The 18,953-nt window shown below is 36.0% G+C and overlaps 2 protein-coding genes across 3 annotated transcripts in view; one reads left to right on the forward strand and one right to left on the reverse strand.

Annotated features, from left to right (window-relative positions):
* Positions 1-18,953, reverse strand: part of LOC124639745 (flotillin-2) — a 279,960-nt gene that overhangs the window by 142,093 nt on the left and 118,914 nt on the right. The gene's annotated exons all lie outside the window — the stretch shown is intronic.
* On the forward strand, positions 24-2,327 carry LOC124639744 (glucose dehydrogenase [FAD, quinone]-like). The gene is made up of 2 exons (XM_047177209.1): positions 24-164; positions 375-2,327. The coding sequence occupies exons 1-2, from the start codon at positions 24-26 to the stop codon at positions 2,082-2,084; spliced, it is 1,851 nt and encodes a 616-aa protein (XP_047033165.1). The 3' UTR covers positions 2,085-2,327.

Genomic DNA, 18,953 nt, shown 5'->3' on the forward strand with positions numbered 1-18,953 from the left:
GTAGATGAGTTGTAAGGGTAGCCATGGAGGCGGCAGGAGCGCTGGCCAGCTTGGCACCGTCGCCCATCACCGTATTGGGTCTGATACCACTCCTGGCACTCGGGATCACGTACTTCAGATACCAACAATTCGACCCGGAGTCTTATATTACGGATGTCAATACTGTAAGTATCGTTGCTTTTCGCAAAAATAAATTAACCTAGGTAATCATGGTAGTATAACAGAGACATCATGAAAACTGTTTTGTGCGTCCCAAGTTATGCTCGAATAAATAAAATACTCTTAATTTATCATGAACATCATGAAAGCTATTTAATAGTGATATATGTATATTTAATTATATATGTACTTAATTATAATCGTTAATGTTACAGGTGATGCCGATCTACGATTTTGTGATAGTCGGCGGCGGTTCCGCCGGTGCAGTAGTCGCGTCGCGGCTCTCCGAGATCGGCAACTGGACTGTGCTGCTCCTGGAGGCCGGCCAAGACGAAACTGAGATCTCTGACATCCCCGCGCTCGCGGGCTACACACAGCTTTCCGAAATGGACTGGCAGTTCCAGACCACGCCCTCTAACAACCGCTCCTACTGCCTCGCCATGAACGGCGACCGCTGCAACTGGCCCAGAGGCAAAGTACTCGGTGGCTGCAGCGTGCTCAATGCAATGGTGTACGTGAGAGGCAACCGCAACGACTACGACCTCTGGGAAGCGCTGGGTAACCCCGGCTGGTCGTACGATCAAGTGTTACCATATTTCCTCAAATCCGAAGACAATCGCAACCCGTACTTAGTAAACACACCGTACCACGCCGCCGGCGGATACCTCACGGTCCAAGAAGCACCATGGCGCACGCCATTATCGGTTACGTTCTTGAAAGGCGGAATGGAACTTGGTTATGAAAACCGTGACATAAACGGAGCGAAACAGACGGGCTTCATGTTGACCCAAGCGACGATGCGGCGCGGCAGTCGATGCAGCACGGCCAAGGCCTTCCTACGCCCTGTCAGGCAGAGGAGTAACTTACACGTAGCTCTAGGTGCTCAAGTTACTAGAATTCTTATCAATCCTGTCAAAAAACAAGCATACGGTGTAGAATTCTTCCGAAATGGTCAAAGGCACAAAGTACGAATAAAACGAGAAGTGATTATGTCGGCTGGAGCTCTCGCGACCCCTAAAATAATGATGTTAAGTGGAATCGGACCGGCTGACCATCTTAGAGAACATGGTATTCCTTTAGTAGCAAACCTGAAGGTAGGCCATAACTTGCAGGATCATGTTGGACTTGGTGGTTTGACGTTTGTAGTCAACAAGCCTGTAACATTCAAGAAGGATCGCTTCCAAACATTTAACGTCGCTATGAACTACATTTTGTACGAGAAGGGACCGATGACAACGCAGGGCGTAGAGGGGCTAGCATTCGTTAATACTAAATACGCGCCATCTTCGGGCAACTGGCCTGACATACAGTTCCACTTCGCTCCCAGTTCAGTGAATTCTGACGGAGGAGAACAGATCAGGAAGATATTGAACTTGCGGGACAGAGTATACAACACAGTTTACAAACCAATAGAAGACGCTGAGACTTGGACTATACTTCCATTGCTGTTGAGACCGAAGAGCTCCGGTTGGATTAAACTCAAAAGCCGCAACCCGTTTGCTGCGCCGTCTATTGAGCCTAACTACTTCGCTTACAAGGAAGACATAAAAGTTTTGATTGAAGGTATAAAAATAGCCATGGCTTTGTCAAACACGACTGCTTTCCAGAGGTACGGGTCAAGGCCGCACAACATAGCTATGCCAGGATGTCAGCATCATGTGTTATTTAGTGACGAATACTGGGAGTGCAGCTTGAAGCACTTCACGTTTACTATCTACCATCCTACTGGGACGTGTAAGATGGGTCCCAAGCAGGATATAGATGCTGTGGTAGACCCCAGGCTACGTGTGCATGGCGTAGCTAACTTGAGAGTCGTCGACGCAAGTATTATGCCCACCATCATTAGTGGGAACCCCAACGCTCCTGTCATCATGATCGCAGAAAAAGCATCAGATATGATTAAAGAGGACTGGCTTGTATTATGACAGTGTTAATGATAGTGAATAAAAATACTCAGTCATGAACAAAAATTATTATCTAGAAATACTCGTTAAGTAAATATTATTTTATTGAAGGTAATTATTGCTATTGTAAGTAAAAACTGTAAATATAATATTAAGGCTGTAGTGTACGTAATTATTTTACTTTTCGAGTCCATTAGGCGTATTGTATTGTAATAAAAATTACCAATCGCTGGTACGGTGTATACAATAAAACATAAAATAATTGCTATTGGTTTTATTTGCAAAAACACTTGCGTAGATCTGCTCGAAGGCGATCCTTATATTTCATCAGAAATATTTCTCTAATTGTCTGGTGGAACCTACTTCACGCACCCAGATTACAAGGTATCTACTCAATATGCTTTATAAGCTATATTATTGCCAATTATTGTACAAAAACGTGAAAAAGTAATAATTTAATACATAACTTTCACTCATAATGCATATTAGTATTATGCGATAAGAAAACGGGGACGATGATTGTTTTTCCTATTAAGCATCGAAAAACAGTGCCATCTGCTGGCGAGTAGCAGAAACATACACCAAGCGCCATCTTTTGTTGAGTAGCGTAGAGCTTTAGTACCAAACAGTACATAGAAATAGAATTATAACCGCTAGATGGTGGTAACGGATATAGATTCACTTCTTCATTGCGAATTAGGATATTATGATTTAGAATATTTGATCAACAGTTGTTGTAATAAATCTCATTACCTAATATAAAATACCTATAGAAGAATATCTTGACAAACAACTGGCACAGGGAATATCGTTTCGTCTAAGAGTCAGTTATTAAAAATGAAAGTACCTATCTCTATTAATTAGAACTAATAATTATTCTAAAGGAGTAAACTTGAATTAATTCTCTTTCTTCTAGTAAAATTCAATTAATTACATATGTGAACACATATCTTTTAATCAAATTTCCCGGTCATTAGATAAGTTCCTGCCCACATCTCGGACATAATGTAATAAAACTAATAAGATTGCAAATGTATCTAGATTTCTAGTATTATATGTCAGCGGAATCAAAAGTTAGATAAGATGCAGTCGTATTCAATGTAGCTATGTACCTAACGCTTCCGTCTTCTACTCAGTAAGTAGTCAATTCTATAAACAAGGCTCCAGTATAATTAACCACTATTTTCTTGATAAAATTGCGATGGAAAACAGCGCGTTATTTACATCTTGTGATAAAGAACATTATACATATTATACTTTATGAATATTATAAACACATACTTATGTAAGCATAAGGCAAGGAGTATACAGAAAGCTGAATCACAACATTACGGCAGGCGCTGTACATCCGAACTTACTTATCGTTGAGACTTTAGTCTGCTTATTTTTCTTAATCCCCGACGTAAAAGAGGAGTGTTCTAAGTTTGATCGCTATGTGTAGCAGTGAAGAGAGTAAGGGAAGAAAACATGTTCCGCCGATTCTAAAAACAAAATCGGATGAGAGAATCCTTTGGTGAGCTACAGCATAGTGTAACCAAAAAAAAAACAGCACAGTTTTGTTGCTGCATTTTCCTTGAAGGATCAAGACTTAACCACTCCTAGTTTTAGCTACTTTGAGTCACATAATAATTATGATAGAACAGTGGAACCAGTTAGTTGGCATACGAGGCGTTATGAGCTCGGTGGCGCGGTAACCAGCCGGTATTGGCCACTCTTGCACAACTGTTCAATCAATGCTATAATTGTGATAAGTTGTTCTGACTTAAGTTAAAATAGAACTTTTTTCAGACTAGAAAAAACACAGCACACATTTGACACAAGACCTCTGAAGTAAAACGTTTTCCTTAAAGAAAAACGCACTCTTTCTTAGGACCTTCCAGATAGGAGAATATACTTAGTTGGCCTATTAATAAGAATAATTAATAATACCTGTTGCCCTCTAGTTGCGATTTAGCGACTGATTCCCGGGGGCCCAGTAAGAGAGTTGGCGAGTCTCCACCTGCCATTTTTACGTGTGCAAACATTGTTATCGGCAGGTGCCATAGTTCCCATAGTTATCCCCATTCCCAGTCCATTAGCATCCCATCCAAATAACCCTAGTAGTTTTATTCCATAGTTAGCAATAGTCTAGCACAGAACCGGGGATTGTCCTTGGGTATGTTTCTATAGTGTATACAGGGATAATCGTCGGTTCTGTGTCGCCATTTCATTAAAGTTCGGGACTCTGTAGTCCCGAGGTCAGAAAGAGACATACATTTAGAATAATTAATAATGTTAATATCCTTAACATAGAAAGCATCCGTGGAAGTTTAATGCTTTATATGACTTTAATGGCAAACTTGTTATATTTCAATCAATAAGTAGGTAGTCATTTCATATCCGTCCACCTTTTCTTGACTTGCACTTTAATTTACCAAAGATCTTTAAGATGTCTTCTCAAATGGCGCATGCGACAGACACCAGTCTTGGTAGGGAAGCCTTAACCACAGAGACTGACTTCACAGTTAGTGCATAACTGGTGAGTAAACCAACACTTCGGTTATATCACTTAGCATTTGACTAAACTGCATCATGTAACTTGCATTTGGGTTTTATTTGCGTGGTTAGAGAAACATCGAACTTAGTTCAGATATAATTAAGAAACCAAGCATGTAAACTTTATCTTTTCTTTTTTACCAAAATAAAAAACGTGAATATGATAACAATGACATCGAAAGATTCTTGCTTACCAATTGTAAACAAAAGTAAAAAACAATGGTGACGGAATACGTAGATTATATATTTTTAAGGTTTCCCCTTACGTAAAGTACCCCAAGTAATTTGTACAAATGAGTTTACAATAAAAAAACTTTTAACCGAATCTATCGTCATTATCCAAAAAGTAATTACTTACGTAAGTAATTACAATCAAAACACAAAATTCTGCCGTACCCTACCTCTACTGCCTCTATGTACTCCACTATGTACTCCACTATGTACTGCCCCTATGTACTCCACTATGTACTCCACTATGTACTCCACTATGTACTGCCCCTATGTACTCCACTATGTACTCCACTATGTACTGCCCCTATGTACTCCGCTATGTACTGCACTGTGTACTCCACTATGTACTGCCCCTATGTACTCCACTATGTACTCCACTATGTACTCCACTATGTACTCCACTATGTACTCCACTATGTACTGCCCCTATGTACTCCACTATGTACTCCACTATGTACTCCACTATGTACTGCCCCTATGTACTCCGCTATGTACTGCACTGTGTACTCCACTATGTACTGCCCCTATGTACTCCACTATGTACTCCGCTATGTACTGCCCCTATGTACTCCACTATGTACTGCCCCTATGTACTCCACTATGTACTCCACTATGTAGTCTACTATGTACTCCACTATGTACTGTCCCTATGTGATGTGAGGGTAGCACTGCCACGGTAAACATCGGCTCCGTAACAAAAATAATTTAAAAATAGCTAAAGTAATATATTTTTAAAAATTTATTTAAAATCATATTAAGAAATAAGTAACTCAAGTCATGTATTGTTTGTGATATGGAAAGTTTAAGTAAACGTGAAGAAATAAGCAAAATATTAAGTGGAAACATCAACAAAACCAGTGAAGTTTTCGGAAATATAAGCTTATCAAAAGGAAGATACTGGTAGAAAACATCACACCAAAAAACCAAAGGATTTTGTGAAGCCAAGTGAGTGATTCTTTTAAATATTCCTCAAAAACAAACCGTTAAAATTATCGCCACTTCGTTCTGCTTTGTCACGAGAACTGACCTTTGGACTATGTGCCACAAATTGACTCATCAACGCAAAGCACTAATTATAAATTATAAATTCGAATCCCGGCAGAAGTCTCCTCTTTTTGAATTATTTTTTATTTATTTTTGGATTTGCTGTTTACAATAAATTATAAAGAAACATAATAAATGAACAAACTCCTTAGCAGACGTTACGAAAATAAAACTGGTTACAATTGAATAATAAACGTCAAACTGAGGGCATTACTGCAATTAGAAATACATATTGGTTAAGATGGAACAAGACAAAAATGTTACGTTACGAAGACATCAAGTTGCGACTAAATCGAGTCTCTAAATCGTAGTCTAAATACAAGCTTAATGTCATGTGATGAAATACTAGGCAGAAGCTTGGACCTCTGAACAAACATGTCATCAACATTTATTTCGGAATTAAAGAATGAAATTAGACAATTAAAAGACCGTTTAGAAAGCACACAGCTTGAGATGGAAAATATAATCCTAGAAAACATAGATTAAAAAAAAACAAATGACTGCCGTGAACCAGGAATTAACTGTTTTAAGGCAATTATGTAGAAGCCCTCTATCAACATTTAGACAAAATATATGCGCTAAAAAAAGTGCAAGACGTAGGCTCACAAACAGCTTCCAGGTAACATCACCAAAACTAAACGAGGAAAGTGGGAACCCATTAATACAACCGGAAAAACAAATAATGGTACAACCGGAAGTTATCCTAAGCACTGATCATCCCAAGACAGATACAGAACATCTTAACACATTAAGTTCTACCTTAGAACATAGAGTGGAGATATACACCGACAAAATATCCGCGGAACACCCCGTGACTACTGAAACAACTCAGAAAAATTGCAACAGAAAGGCGAATAGCAACGAATGTACGAAATCGAGGTTTAACTGTAAAAAGAGGGCTTTTATTATAGGGGGGAGACAATGTAGTGGATTAGCAACACGCCTTTACAAATCTCGTTTCTATAGCTCTTATAATGATTATCATTTCCAATCAATTGTTAAGCCTAACGCCTCTACAGATGAAATCTTGGCTTGTGTAAAACTGTTAGATATTAATCCCAACGATAAACTAATTATATCTGTAGGACAAAATGATTATAATTGTCTAAAAATGGTAACAGAGCTGTGTCTGTTTCTAAAATCGATAAATTGTCCTGTAATTATCTTAGGTGTGAATAAAAACATCTGCTCCAATGAGATTAAACTGAATGAAGTGTTAGATTTGATTTGTAATCAGAATAAAAAATGTTATTTTCTCAAAAAATACAATATATTATCATTAAGTTATAAAATAAATTTATTATTAGATCAATTGGACTATAACAAACAGTTTTTATCTTTTTATGAAAGTTCTAATTATTATTATAACAAAAAACATGGATTAGACTCTAATATTATAAAAAACAAAAACCAAAGCACACAGACTGGTGATGATATATTGATATGTGATATGAGTGAATCATCAGAAATAACTGAACTATCTCAGGGCAATACATTAATCCAAGTCGAAAATAAACCATTTTTTCGTAGATAAAAACAGAAATCTTCTTATCTTTCACCAGAATATTGCAGGTGCTATTAACAAAATAAGTGAAATTGAAATTGCTCTTAATTTGCTCCAGGATCAAACATATTCTGTGGATTTTCTATGCCTGAGTGAGACGTTTATAAAATCTGGAGAAGAAGATAATATGGCAATACATTCATTTAAATTAGTCAGCAGCTATTCTAGAAAAGACCAAAGGCGAGGTGGAGTCTGTATATTAATAAAGCCAGATGTTGAATTTGAAAATATAGACTGGTTAAATAGTTTTGCAGTTGAAAAACATTTTGAAATATGCGGTATTAAGATGAAACAACATCAGCTAAACTTATTCTGTCTTTACAGAACACCAGATTCTGATATAAATATATTTTTTAGAAAATTACAAATATTATTAGACACAACGTGCAACAAAGACAAATATAAAAATATTCTATGTGGCGATTTTAATATAGATTTTCTAAACGATAGTAAATATAAGAATACAGTTATTGATATTTTACACAATTATAATTTAAAAATACACATAACTAAACCGACTCGGCAAAATTCTTGCATTGACAATATTATAAGTGACATCAAAGATGCAAAAGGTGAAACACATGAATTAGGACTATCAGATCACAATACCGGACAAACGTTATCAATAAATTTAAAAATGGAAAATAATATATCTCGAAAGCATTGGTTTGCATACAAAAGGGACCTGTCTAAAGAAAATATAGAAAAATTTAATAATTGTATTAGTAAGCTTTCATTTTCAGAAGTTTACTTAGAAACTGATGTAAATAAAGCCTTTTCATTATTGCACGATGAAATTTGTCTTTTCTATGAGCTGTGTTTCCCATTGATTAAAATTAAGATGAATTCTTCCTCACTTAACCTAAAATGGATAACTAAGGGTTTAAAAAAGTCATTTATAACAAAGAGAAAATTACAGAGTACCTATTATAAAAGTAAAACTACCCAAAATAAACAAAAAATTAAAAAATATAGTAAAAAACTAAGGCAATGTGTAAATACAATACAAAGGCAAAATAATAAAATATACATAGGAAAAGCAGACAATAAATGTAAAGCTACATGGAAAATTATAAATGATAAACTTAAACAAAACAGTGTTAGCAATGAAATTAGAGAAATTTTTGACGGGAAAACATATTAAAAGATGGCAATGATATAGCGACATACTTTAACAATTACTTTGTCAACATTGCTGTAAAAGAAGACCTTCAAGATTCAAAAACTGAACATATTTGCAATAAAACGGTTGTAAATTCAATTTATCTGGAACCAGCTACATGCATGGAAATATTTATGACGGCTATGAAATTGAGAAATACAAACTCTGTCGGATACGATAATATTAGCACTAAAATTTGGTCCAAATGTCCACCACGAACGAGACCTATATAATTAAATACTCCACTTAATTTAGAGTAACTTTTACTAAGAAAGTAAAAAAAAAAACAATGCCAAAAAAAAGTTATAGCCAAAAATGTATTCTTAATTTTCGGTAGTTTTTGTATGTTATCATTATTATTTTTTATTTTATTCCACTTCCATTTCCGCAATTTATCTAAAACTAAGATGAGTAAGACACATTTGCATGTAAACAGCCCATATTTTTTTACCCGATGGATGTACAAATCACTAACCAATTGAGGCGCCAGAAGTGCTTGAATATACTCAGCGGTGCCTGGATCTAAGAAAGTTCGATGTAACTGGTGGTGTCTTCTCTTTAATAATGAACAATTCTATTTTATCAGAAGTTACAGAAAGTACGAAAATCGAACATCACGAAAAGTAATTGAAAAAATGAAATTGAAAAAATCTATAAAATGTTTTATTTGATTTTGCTATAACTTTTTTCTGGCATTATATATTTTTTTACTTTCATAACAAAAAATGTTCTATATTTAACGGGCTATCTAGCCATATAGGTCTCGTTCGTGGTGGACATTTGGACCGGAATCGCCCATTGTCCTTTATTAACTTTAACAGAACCGTTGACTTACATAATTAACTTGTCTTTGGAAAAAGGTATATTCCCAGATAGTCTAAAATTTTCGGTAGTAAAACCCCTTCACAAAAAGGGATCTAGATCTGAGGTAAATAATTATAGACCGATTACTTTAGTTCCAATACTTTCAAAAATATTTGAGAAAGTAATGAGCAAAAGGCTTATGAATTTCTTAGTAAAACATGATGTATTATGTAGTCAACAGAACGGTTTCATTAAGCAAAAATCTACAACTTTAGCATGTTTCAAACTTGTGAAAGAAATTATGGATGCCATTAATAAGAAAGAAATCCCAGTAGCAATCTTTTTACACGCTTTTTATTAGCTTCACCTGTATGTTTGTAGGTTTGTAACCGACTTCTTTGGGCGCGATTTTGACCCACTTTAAACGGCCAGATTTCGTTCAAACTTTGTAGATTTATTGAGGACCGATGACAATACACTAATTTGATAAAATTATTCCATTTTTAACCGACTTCCCAAAAAGGAGGAGGTTACACATACACATCGATTACTCCGAGGTTTATAGACCGATCTACGTGATTCTTTTTTTGTTCGACTTGGAATAGCTGCCAGTTGGTCCCATAGTCATCAGGTCAGGATCTGATGATGGAAACCCTGAGAAATCGAGGGCAACCTTCGAAAGTTGTAGGCATACATAGGGTAAAAACTTGACACTCAGGTGTACGCCTAAAAGCACTATTCAACTGTGAAGATTTGGAGCTGACCTGATGATGGAGACCAGAGAGGGTCCAGGGAACTCGACAACTGAATATGTAAACTACCTCGTGTTTGGGCTTAAATTATTTGTATTGACAAGGCCTTTGCAACAGTGAAGGTTTGGAGCTGACCTGATGATGGAGACCAGAGAAAGTCGAGGGAACTCGACAACTGAATATGTAAACCTCGTGTTTGGGCTTAAATTATTTGTATTGACAAAACCTATGCAACAGTGAAGGTTGGGAGCTGACCTGATGATGGAGACCAGAGAAAGTCGAGGGAACTCGACAACTGAGTAAATAAACAAATAAACTGAATATGTAAAATACCTCGTTTGGACTTATATTCTTTGTATTGATGAGAACTTCCCACTTGTATGGATAGTGACAACTATTCGTAATATCACCCGTGTCGTCACGTTACGCACCAAATCCTCAACCATCAAGAGACCAACATCCAAAATATGTATTTTACCCGTAGTTGAATAAGCTTTATGTTTTACGCATGTTATTTTAGAAGAAATTTACACTTTACATATGTTTAAATTCAAGTAAGTATACAACAAATATTTACTACTTTACTTTTAGATCAAATGTACAAAATCACAATATTGTTAAATTGTCTTTCCATATCTATGTTAATTATTTTAAGATAATATTGTTATTCATATTTAAACTTTGTTAGTATAAGGTCAAATTGTTATATTTATTATGTATATATTCATTGTATATGAGTCATAATGTGTAAATTTTGTTCGAATTTAATGTATACAGTACAAGTGCAAATTATGTAGTTCAAATGTTTTTAAGTATAGTTCATCCTTAGTTCATTTTCGCCCACCAAGGACGTTCCTTCAGTAACGGTGGGCGGTATGTTTGCGACTAACATTTGAATATGATACTCGCTCGATAGATGGCGTTGTCGCGTTTAAATGCGCGCTATGGTTTCGTTACAAGCGATACTCTAAGACAAAATGTTTTTTTTGTAAGACTTTAATATACCAGCTTAGAACAGTGCACAGAGGAGGTTTTATTTATCATCACCCCATCTTGTGTACTAGTAGGTCAGCAGATCACCTAGTAGCTTAGCTAGGAAACAACAGTCGATAAGGCAGGACTCGTTGTTAATTTTTATTTCCAATAATTATCTTTAGCCGTTTTCTCTAATATTGTCAAATTTTTGTATACTAAAGAGAATTTTAATTCTACAAAACAAATAATAGTTTAAAAAAAACTAAATCTACTTTAAAAAAACAAAACAAACTAAAAAACAGAAAATGCAAAATATCTTGATTCCTTTAACTAACAAGGCTATAATACTAAAAATAGTTGCCAAAATAAGGCGAAAAATTTTTTTCGATCGTAAAGCACTCTCTGATGCTTCGCATCACGAGTCGTGCAATAGTTTAAAATTAAAAAGCTATTATAAATAATCCAAACTAAAAAGTAGAAAATAAATAATAGTTTAAAAAAAAACTAAAAAACACGCTTTTTATAGAAAACCGAACTAAAAAATAGCAAATAAATTTTAATGAATTTAAATTAAGAAAATAGTGTTCAAAATTTCAATGAATATAAATTAATAATAGTGTGAATACAAAAAAAATATTTAAAAAAGCGTGGGGTGCATGGTGTCAATAGTTATAAATATTTTATTGACAGATATGAGTAGAGTGATTTTCATTTCGATATGACCTTAAAAAGCACCCCACGCTTTTTTAAATATTTTTTTTGTATTCACACTATTATTAATTTATATTCATTGAAATTTTGAACACTATTTTCTTAATTTAAATTCATTAAAATTTATTTGCTATTTTTTAGTTCGGTTTTCTATAAAAAGCGTGTTTTTTAGTTTTTTTTTAAACTATTATTTATTAGATATGAGTAAGGCGTTTGATATGGTATGTCATGAAACCTTATTACGTAAACTTGAGCATTACGGTATTCGAGGCGTGGCTTACAGTTGGTTCGAAAGCTACTTAAGAGGCCGACAACAATGTACGGGATTAAAAAAATGTGTTCCAAAACTAACACCCAGGTAACATTTAGATCACCGTACTCACCAAACTACTATGGTGTACCACAAGGGAGTGTCCTTGGCCCATTACTGTTTATAATATATATAAATGAACTGCCCAACTCCACGAACCAATATACTATATTATTTGCAGATGATACTACGGTGTTGACAAAAGAGAAAACTCTAGATAACAGTAAAATGGTAACAAATAAAGCGTTGACAGACCTAATAAATTGGCTAGACAGTAATAACTTAAAAATAAATACAAATAAAACTAAATTTATAAAATTTATGCCATATAATAGATGCAAAAATAATGGAAATGATGATATGAAATTATGTATACAATACAATAATAATGACATAGAAGAAGTTAATGATATCACATTTTTAGGCATAGTTATGGACAGGCATTGCAACTGGAAAGCTCAAGTAGATAATGTTTGTAAGAAAATAAACAAATTCGTATTTGCTCTTAGGAGGATTAAAAATCTGACAGACATTAAAACAGCCTTATTAGTATACCATAGTCATGTTTGTTCGGTTTTGAGATATGGAATCACTATATGGGGGAATTCAACAGATGCCCAGAGAGCATTCATAGCCCAAAAGAAATGTGTAAGATCAATCTTTAATTTAAAGTGGACAGACTCTTGTAAACCTATATTTATTAAACAAAAGCTGCTTACCCTACCATCACTATATATGTATATTTGAAACCTGCAAATTTGTAAGAAATAAATACTTTACTCACTCTTTGAAAGAGATAAGAGGTTTGTGTCTAGGAGAAAAGTAGCTCAAAAGCCTCTTGTGGTTCCTCGAAATAGATTAAAACTATGCAACAAAAATTGCTATACCATGGCGGTGAAAATATTTAACCACTTACCTGTAGAATTTAGAAGTGCTACAGATTTAGAATTTAATAAGAAGGTATATAACTGGTTGTGTGAGAGATGTTTTTATTCCATCAATGAATATCTTTAATGCAAATTTTAAAACTTATTTAATTACTAATAATATAATATAATATTTGTAATTTAATAATTTAATGAATAGAATTGTATTTAATCTTATTAATTGCATGAAATCTAAATTTAAGTGGTAAAATTATTGTAACTTTATGTAATTGATTATTATTAGACAAATGTGTACTGCATGCTATGTGGAAGATGGAAAAAATCTAAATATTTGCACGGCAGAAATGCCGAATATAGTGAAACCCTTAGATGTTAAGAACTGATGTTAACTACCTATATTCTTGCAAATAAATATATCATTCATATGTACTCCACTATGTACGCCACTATGTACTACACTATGTACTCCTCTATGTACTGTCCCTATGTACTCCACTATGTAGTCTACTATGTACTCCTCTATGTACTGCCCCTATATACTCCACTATGTACTCCACTATGTACTGTCCCTATGTACTCCACTATGTACTCCACTATGTACTGTCCCTATGTACTCCACTATGTACTCCACTATGTACTGCCCCTATGTACTCCACTATGTACTCCTCTATGTACTGCCCCTATGTACTCCACTATGTACTCCACTATGTACTCCACTATGTACTGCCCCTATATACTCCACTATGTACTCCACTATGTACTGTCCCTATGTACTCCACTATGTACTCCACTATGTACTCCACTATGTACTCCACTATGTACTCCACTATGTACTGCCCCTATGTACTCCACTATGTACTCCTCTATGTACTGCCCCTATGTACTACACTATGTACTCCACTATGTACTCCACTATGTACTCCACTATGTACTGTCCCTATGTACTCCACTATGTACTGCCCCTATGTACTCCACTATATACTCCACTATGTACTACACTATGTACTCCTCTATGTACTGTCCCTATGTACTCCTCTATGTACTACACTATGTACTCCACTATGTACTGTCCCTATGTACTCCACTATGTACTGCCGATATGTACTCCACTATGTACTCCACTATGTACTCCACTATGTTCTGCCCGTATGTACTCCACTATGTACTCCACTATGTACTGCCCCTATGTACTCCACTATGTACTCCACTATGTACTCCACTATGTACTACACTATGTACTCCACTATGTACTGTCCCTATGTACTCCACTATGTACTGCCGATATGTACTCCACTATGTACTCCACTATGTACTCCACTATGTACTCCACTATGTACTCCACTATGTTCTGCCCGTATGTACTCCACTATGTACTGCCCCTATGTACTCCACTATGTACTCCACTATGTACTCCACTATGTACTCCACTATGTACTCCACTATGTACTGCCCCTATGTACTCCACTATGTACTGCCCCTATGTACTCCACTATGTACTGCCCGTATGTACTCCACTATGTACTGCCCGTATCTACTCCACTATGTACTGCCCCTATGTACTCCACTATGTACTGTCCTTATGTACTCCACTATGTACTCCTCTATGTACTGCCCCTATGTACTACACTATGTACTGCCCCTATGTACTCCACTATGTACTGCCCCTATGTACTCCACTATGTACTGCCCGTATGTACTCCACTATGTACTGCCCCTATGTACTCCACTATGTACTCCACTATGTACTGCCCGTATCTACTCCACTATGTACTGCCCCTATGTACTCCACTATGTACTCCACTATGTACTGTCCTTATGTACTCCACTATGTACTGCCCCTATGTACTCCACTATGTACTGCCCCTATGTACTCCACTATGTACTGCCCCTATGTACTCCACTATGTACTCCACTATATACTCCACTATGTACTGCCACTATGTACTCCACTATGTACTACACTATATACTCCACTATGTACTGCCGATATGTACTCCACTATGTACTGCCGATATGTACTCCACTATGTACTGCCGATATGTACTCCACTATGTACTCCACTATGTTCTGCCCGTATGTACTCCACTATGTACTCCACTATGTACTGCCCCTATGTACTCCACTATGTACTACACTATGTACTACACTATGTACTCCTCTATGTACTGTCCCTATGTACTCCACTATGTAGTCTACTATGTACTCCACTATGTAGTCTACTATGTACTCCACTATGTACTCCTCTATGTACTGCCCCTATGTACTACACTATGTACTGCCCCTATGTACTCCACTATGTACTGCCCCTATGTACTCCACTATGTACTCCACTATGTACTCCACTATGTACTGCCCCTATGTACTCCACTATGTACTGCCCGTAAGTACTCCACTATGTACTCCACTATGTACTGTCCCTATGTACTCCACTATGTACTGCCCCTATGTACTCCACTATGTACTACACTATGTACTGTCCCTATGTACTCCACTATGTACTCCACTATGTACTGCCCCTATGTACTCCACTATGTACTACACTATGTACTGTCCCTATGTACTCCACTATATACTCCACTATGTACTACACTATGTACTCCTCTATGTACTGTCCCTATGAACTCCACTATGTACTGCCCCTATGTACTCCACTATGTACTCCACTATGTACTGCCCCTATGTACTCCACTATGTACTCCACTATGTACTGCCCCTATGTACTCCACTATGTACTGCCCCTATGTACTCCACTATGTACTGCCCCTATGTACTCCACTATGTACTCCACTATGTACTCCACTATGTACTCCACTATGTACTCCACTATGTACTCCACTATGTACTCCACTATGTACTCCACTATGTACTCCACTATGTACTCCACTATGTACTCCACTATGTACTCCACTATGTACTCCACTATGTACTCCACTATGTACTCCACTATGTACTCCACTATGTACTGTCCCTATGTACTCCACTATGTACTGCCCCTATGTACTCCACTATGTACTCCACTATGTACTCCACTATGTACTCCACTATGTACTCCACTATGTACTCCACTATGTACTGCCCCTATGTACTCCACTATGTACTCCACTATGTACTGCCCCTATGTACTCCACTATGTACTCCACTATGTACTCCACTATGTACTCCACTATGTACTCCACTATGTACTCCACTATGTACTCCACTATGTACTCCACTATGTACTGCCACTATGTACTCCACTATGTACTCCACTACGTACTCCACTACGAACTGCCCCTATGTACTCTGTATGTACATATAAGCGTTGTTATAGATTGACCTTCATCGATATACCAAGAAGTCCAGAATTTGAGAAAACCTTATTGGTTTTCACATTGAAGTAAGGCTTAAGAATCGAATATTCTAAATAGACGTTCTACCTTAATGTATTGTTCCAACAGGCAACATACAAACTACACATTCTGTAGAAATAGAAAATCACTTTTTTATACATTATCCCTACCATAAAAATAATATTTTAATTTTTTCTTCTATAATTCCATCGTGCGCCTACGCATCCCACCGCGTTGGCATCGCGACCGCCAATGCGTCCAAGCTCACGTACGCCAAACTTATGTAACACGCAGACACACAAACAGGGTTCCGCATAAACCGCGGCGCAGTATACACCGTTGGAAATTAAAATAAGTAGATATTTTGAGTAATGCCTCATTTTATTTTCGCCTTAGTTTTTATTTTGTGACACATGACAGGAGCTAAATATTACATGTTCAAAACCTAATAGTTTTATGACGTTAATTTGACAGCTCTTAATTTGGATCTGCATTTTTCCTGTCTTTTAGCCTAGACTAAAAGCAGACCATTCTTTCATACGCCACCCTTACTTTCGTTTTCTTTCTCTATCTATCACAAATTAAAACCATTTCCCATCCTTCTATGCGCGAATTGCTATCACGTAGGTACAATTTTCATCGAAGATTTCTTTTTACCTTCTTACTGATAAATACTTGACTAATCTTCAGCTTTATTTACAGGCAATTAGGTTTTATTAGCTGCTAAGTTTTATTACATCACTCTTTCCTTCGATAATTTATTGTTAGCCTATGTAATCATTCGCTTCAGTTATCCGCTCGTGTGTGTTCAAATCAAGACCACTGGTTTTAGTAGTTTTAATTATTTCAATCATCGTTGTATTACAAAATTTAATGATAATATCCACATTTGTTGAAAATTACGGCGAGAATTAACAAAGTTGCGAAGTAATTTTACTGCGGTACCAATTATGAACAAAAGTATTGTATCCGAATGTAATTGCTTGTGGAAATAAAAACGTCGGAAGGAAGATCCAACATTTTCATAATCCAAGGTTTAAGTAGAAACTACATTACGAGTCATAAGAAGAGTTTATTTATGAATGTCAAACATTTAGGGTACCACTCGAACCTTCCCACTAAGTGTTAAACCTTATTCAAGCCCTCGTAAAGTGGTCTAAGCTAAGAATACTTAATAATGTAAGTATAAATTATAATTATTGATATCTAACAATTCCATCAAAGAATACCAGTATGCCGTCCATTAAAATTAAGTACCTAGCTTGTATATTCGTCATTAAATAATTGCTCAACCTTCCGAGACCCACAGCTAGTAATAGTGACCCACTAATTTGCTTAAAGTTCAAGAAAAACGAGTGTCAATTGTTTTACGTGAACAAAAAGTCGCTTGAACTCCATAACTATCGTTGTATGTAAATCGCTGTGTGCATCAGCTGATTCTGGTGTAATTATGATGGAAAAATAATACCATGTTTACTCTTTACTATTTAAGTTACAAATTCAAGCCAGCGACGATTTTCATGTTTAAAAAATTCATATTCAATTTATTTTTACACATATTTTCATTTTTTTCTGAATTTTCACTGTGAAGAAAGAAGATTGTGACTAATATTAAGAATATATTTTAAACTGTGTCAAAACGGTTGCATAGCTCGGAGATCAAAACTTCCGAAGAATGAGTGCAATCATCTACATATCTTATATACATATATAAAATATTACGTGATGTAATAACAAGAGCAAGACAAAGCCGTAAATCAAATCGTAATTAGACCTTACCTTAAGTAACCTCGAAATCTCTATACATATTAATTTATCATTCACTATGAGGTAAGTTAAGTAGGCTATTCGCATTCTTCGAAGCTAATTTCCGCGAGTGGTCTGCTCTCTTCACTCACAAAGGATCGCATTACAGAAGTTTTGTGTTACTTGACGTAATCAACTAAAGATTATACGGCCTTATTTCCTATCTGTCACGTCCGTTGTGACCATCTCTGAACAATGTTCTCAATAGTTCTGTTAAGCATGTAAAGAAACTAGATCAGAAAAAGGTAATTCAAGTGTCATGACCAATTGACGAAGGTCGATGAGAAGAGGCCTGTGTCCTACAGGACACTACATGTAAGCTGATGATGAACATTTGACAAACGACTGCAGATTGCCTACATCGGTTTGCAGGTTGTGGGCATACCTGTTAGGTATCAAGGGAATTAGACAGACTGACAAAAGCTCGAAGACTTGTAACAATTTTAAATCGAACTTTATTCATTCTGAACTAAATCTCAAGACATAATTAAATGACCAAATTTATATGCGATGCAAATGAAATCGGATTTGCAAATATGCAAATGTGGACACAAGGAACAAGTGAGAGGAAGAGAACACACGATACAGATGCAATAATAAATCGAATTCGCTAACAGTCGTAAATTCGTTCGTTCACCCAAGCTGCATTGTGACTGTTATGCAAGTGCAAAATATTTACATAAAGCACACAACAATTGATCGTTTGTACAGTAAATAACGCGAACAATACGCGACAGTTTAGGAGCACATAGTCTGTGAAAGCTTTTCACACTTGCGCCC

Source organism: Helicoverpa zea, chromosome 19, assembly GCF_022581195.2.
Source record: "Helicoverpa zea isolate HzStark_Cry1AcR chromosome 19, ilHelZeax1.1, whole genome shotgun sequence".
NCBI lineage: Eukaryota > Metazoa > Arthropoda > Insecta > Lepidoptera > Noctuidae > Helicoverpa > Helicoverpa zea.

What these genes read in the sequence shown, in the direction of transcription:
- LOC124639744 (XM_047177209.1), top strand. Translation starts at nt 24, where the DNA reads ATGGAGGCGGCAGGAGCGCTGGCCAGCTTGGCACCGTCGCCCATCACC. An exon ending in ATATTACGGATGTCAATACT is followed by an intron (nt 165 to 374) that starts GTAAGTATCGTT and finishes TTAATGTTACAG; the next exon opens with GTGATGCCGATCTACGATTT.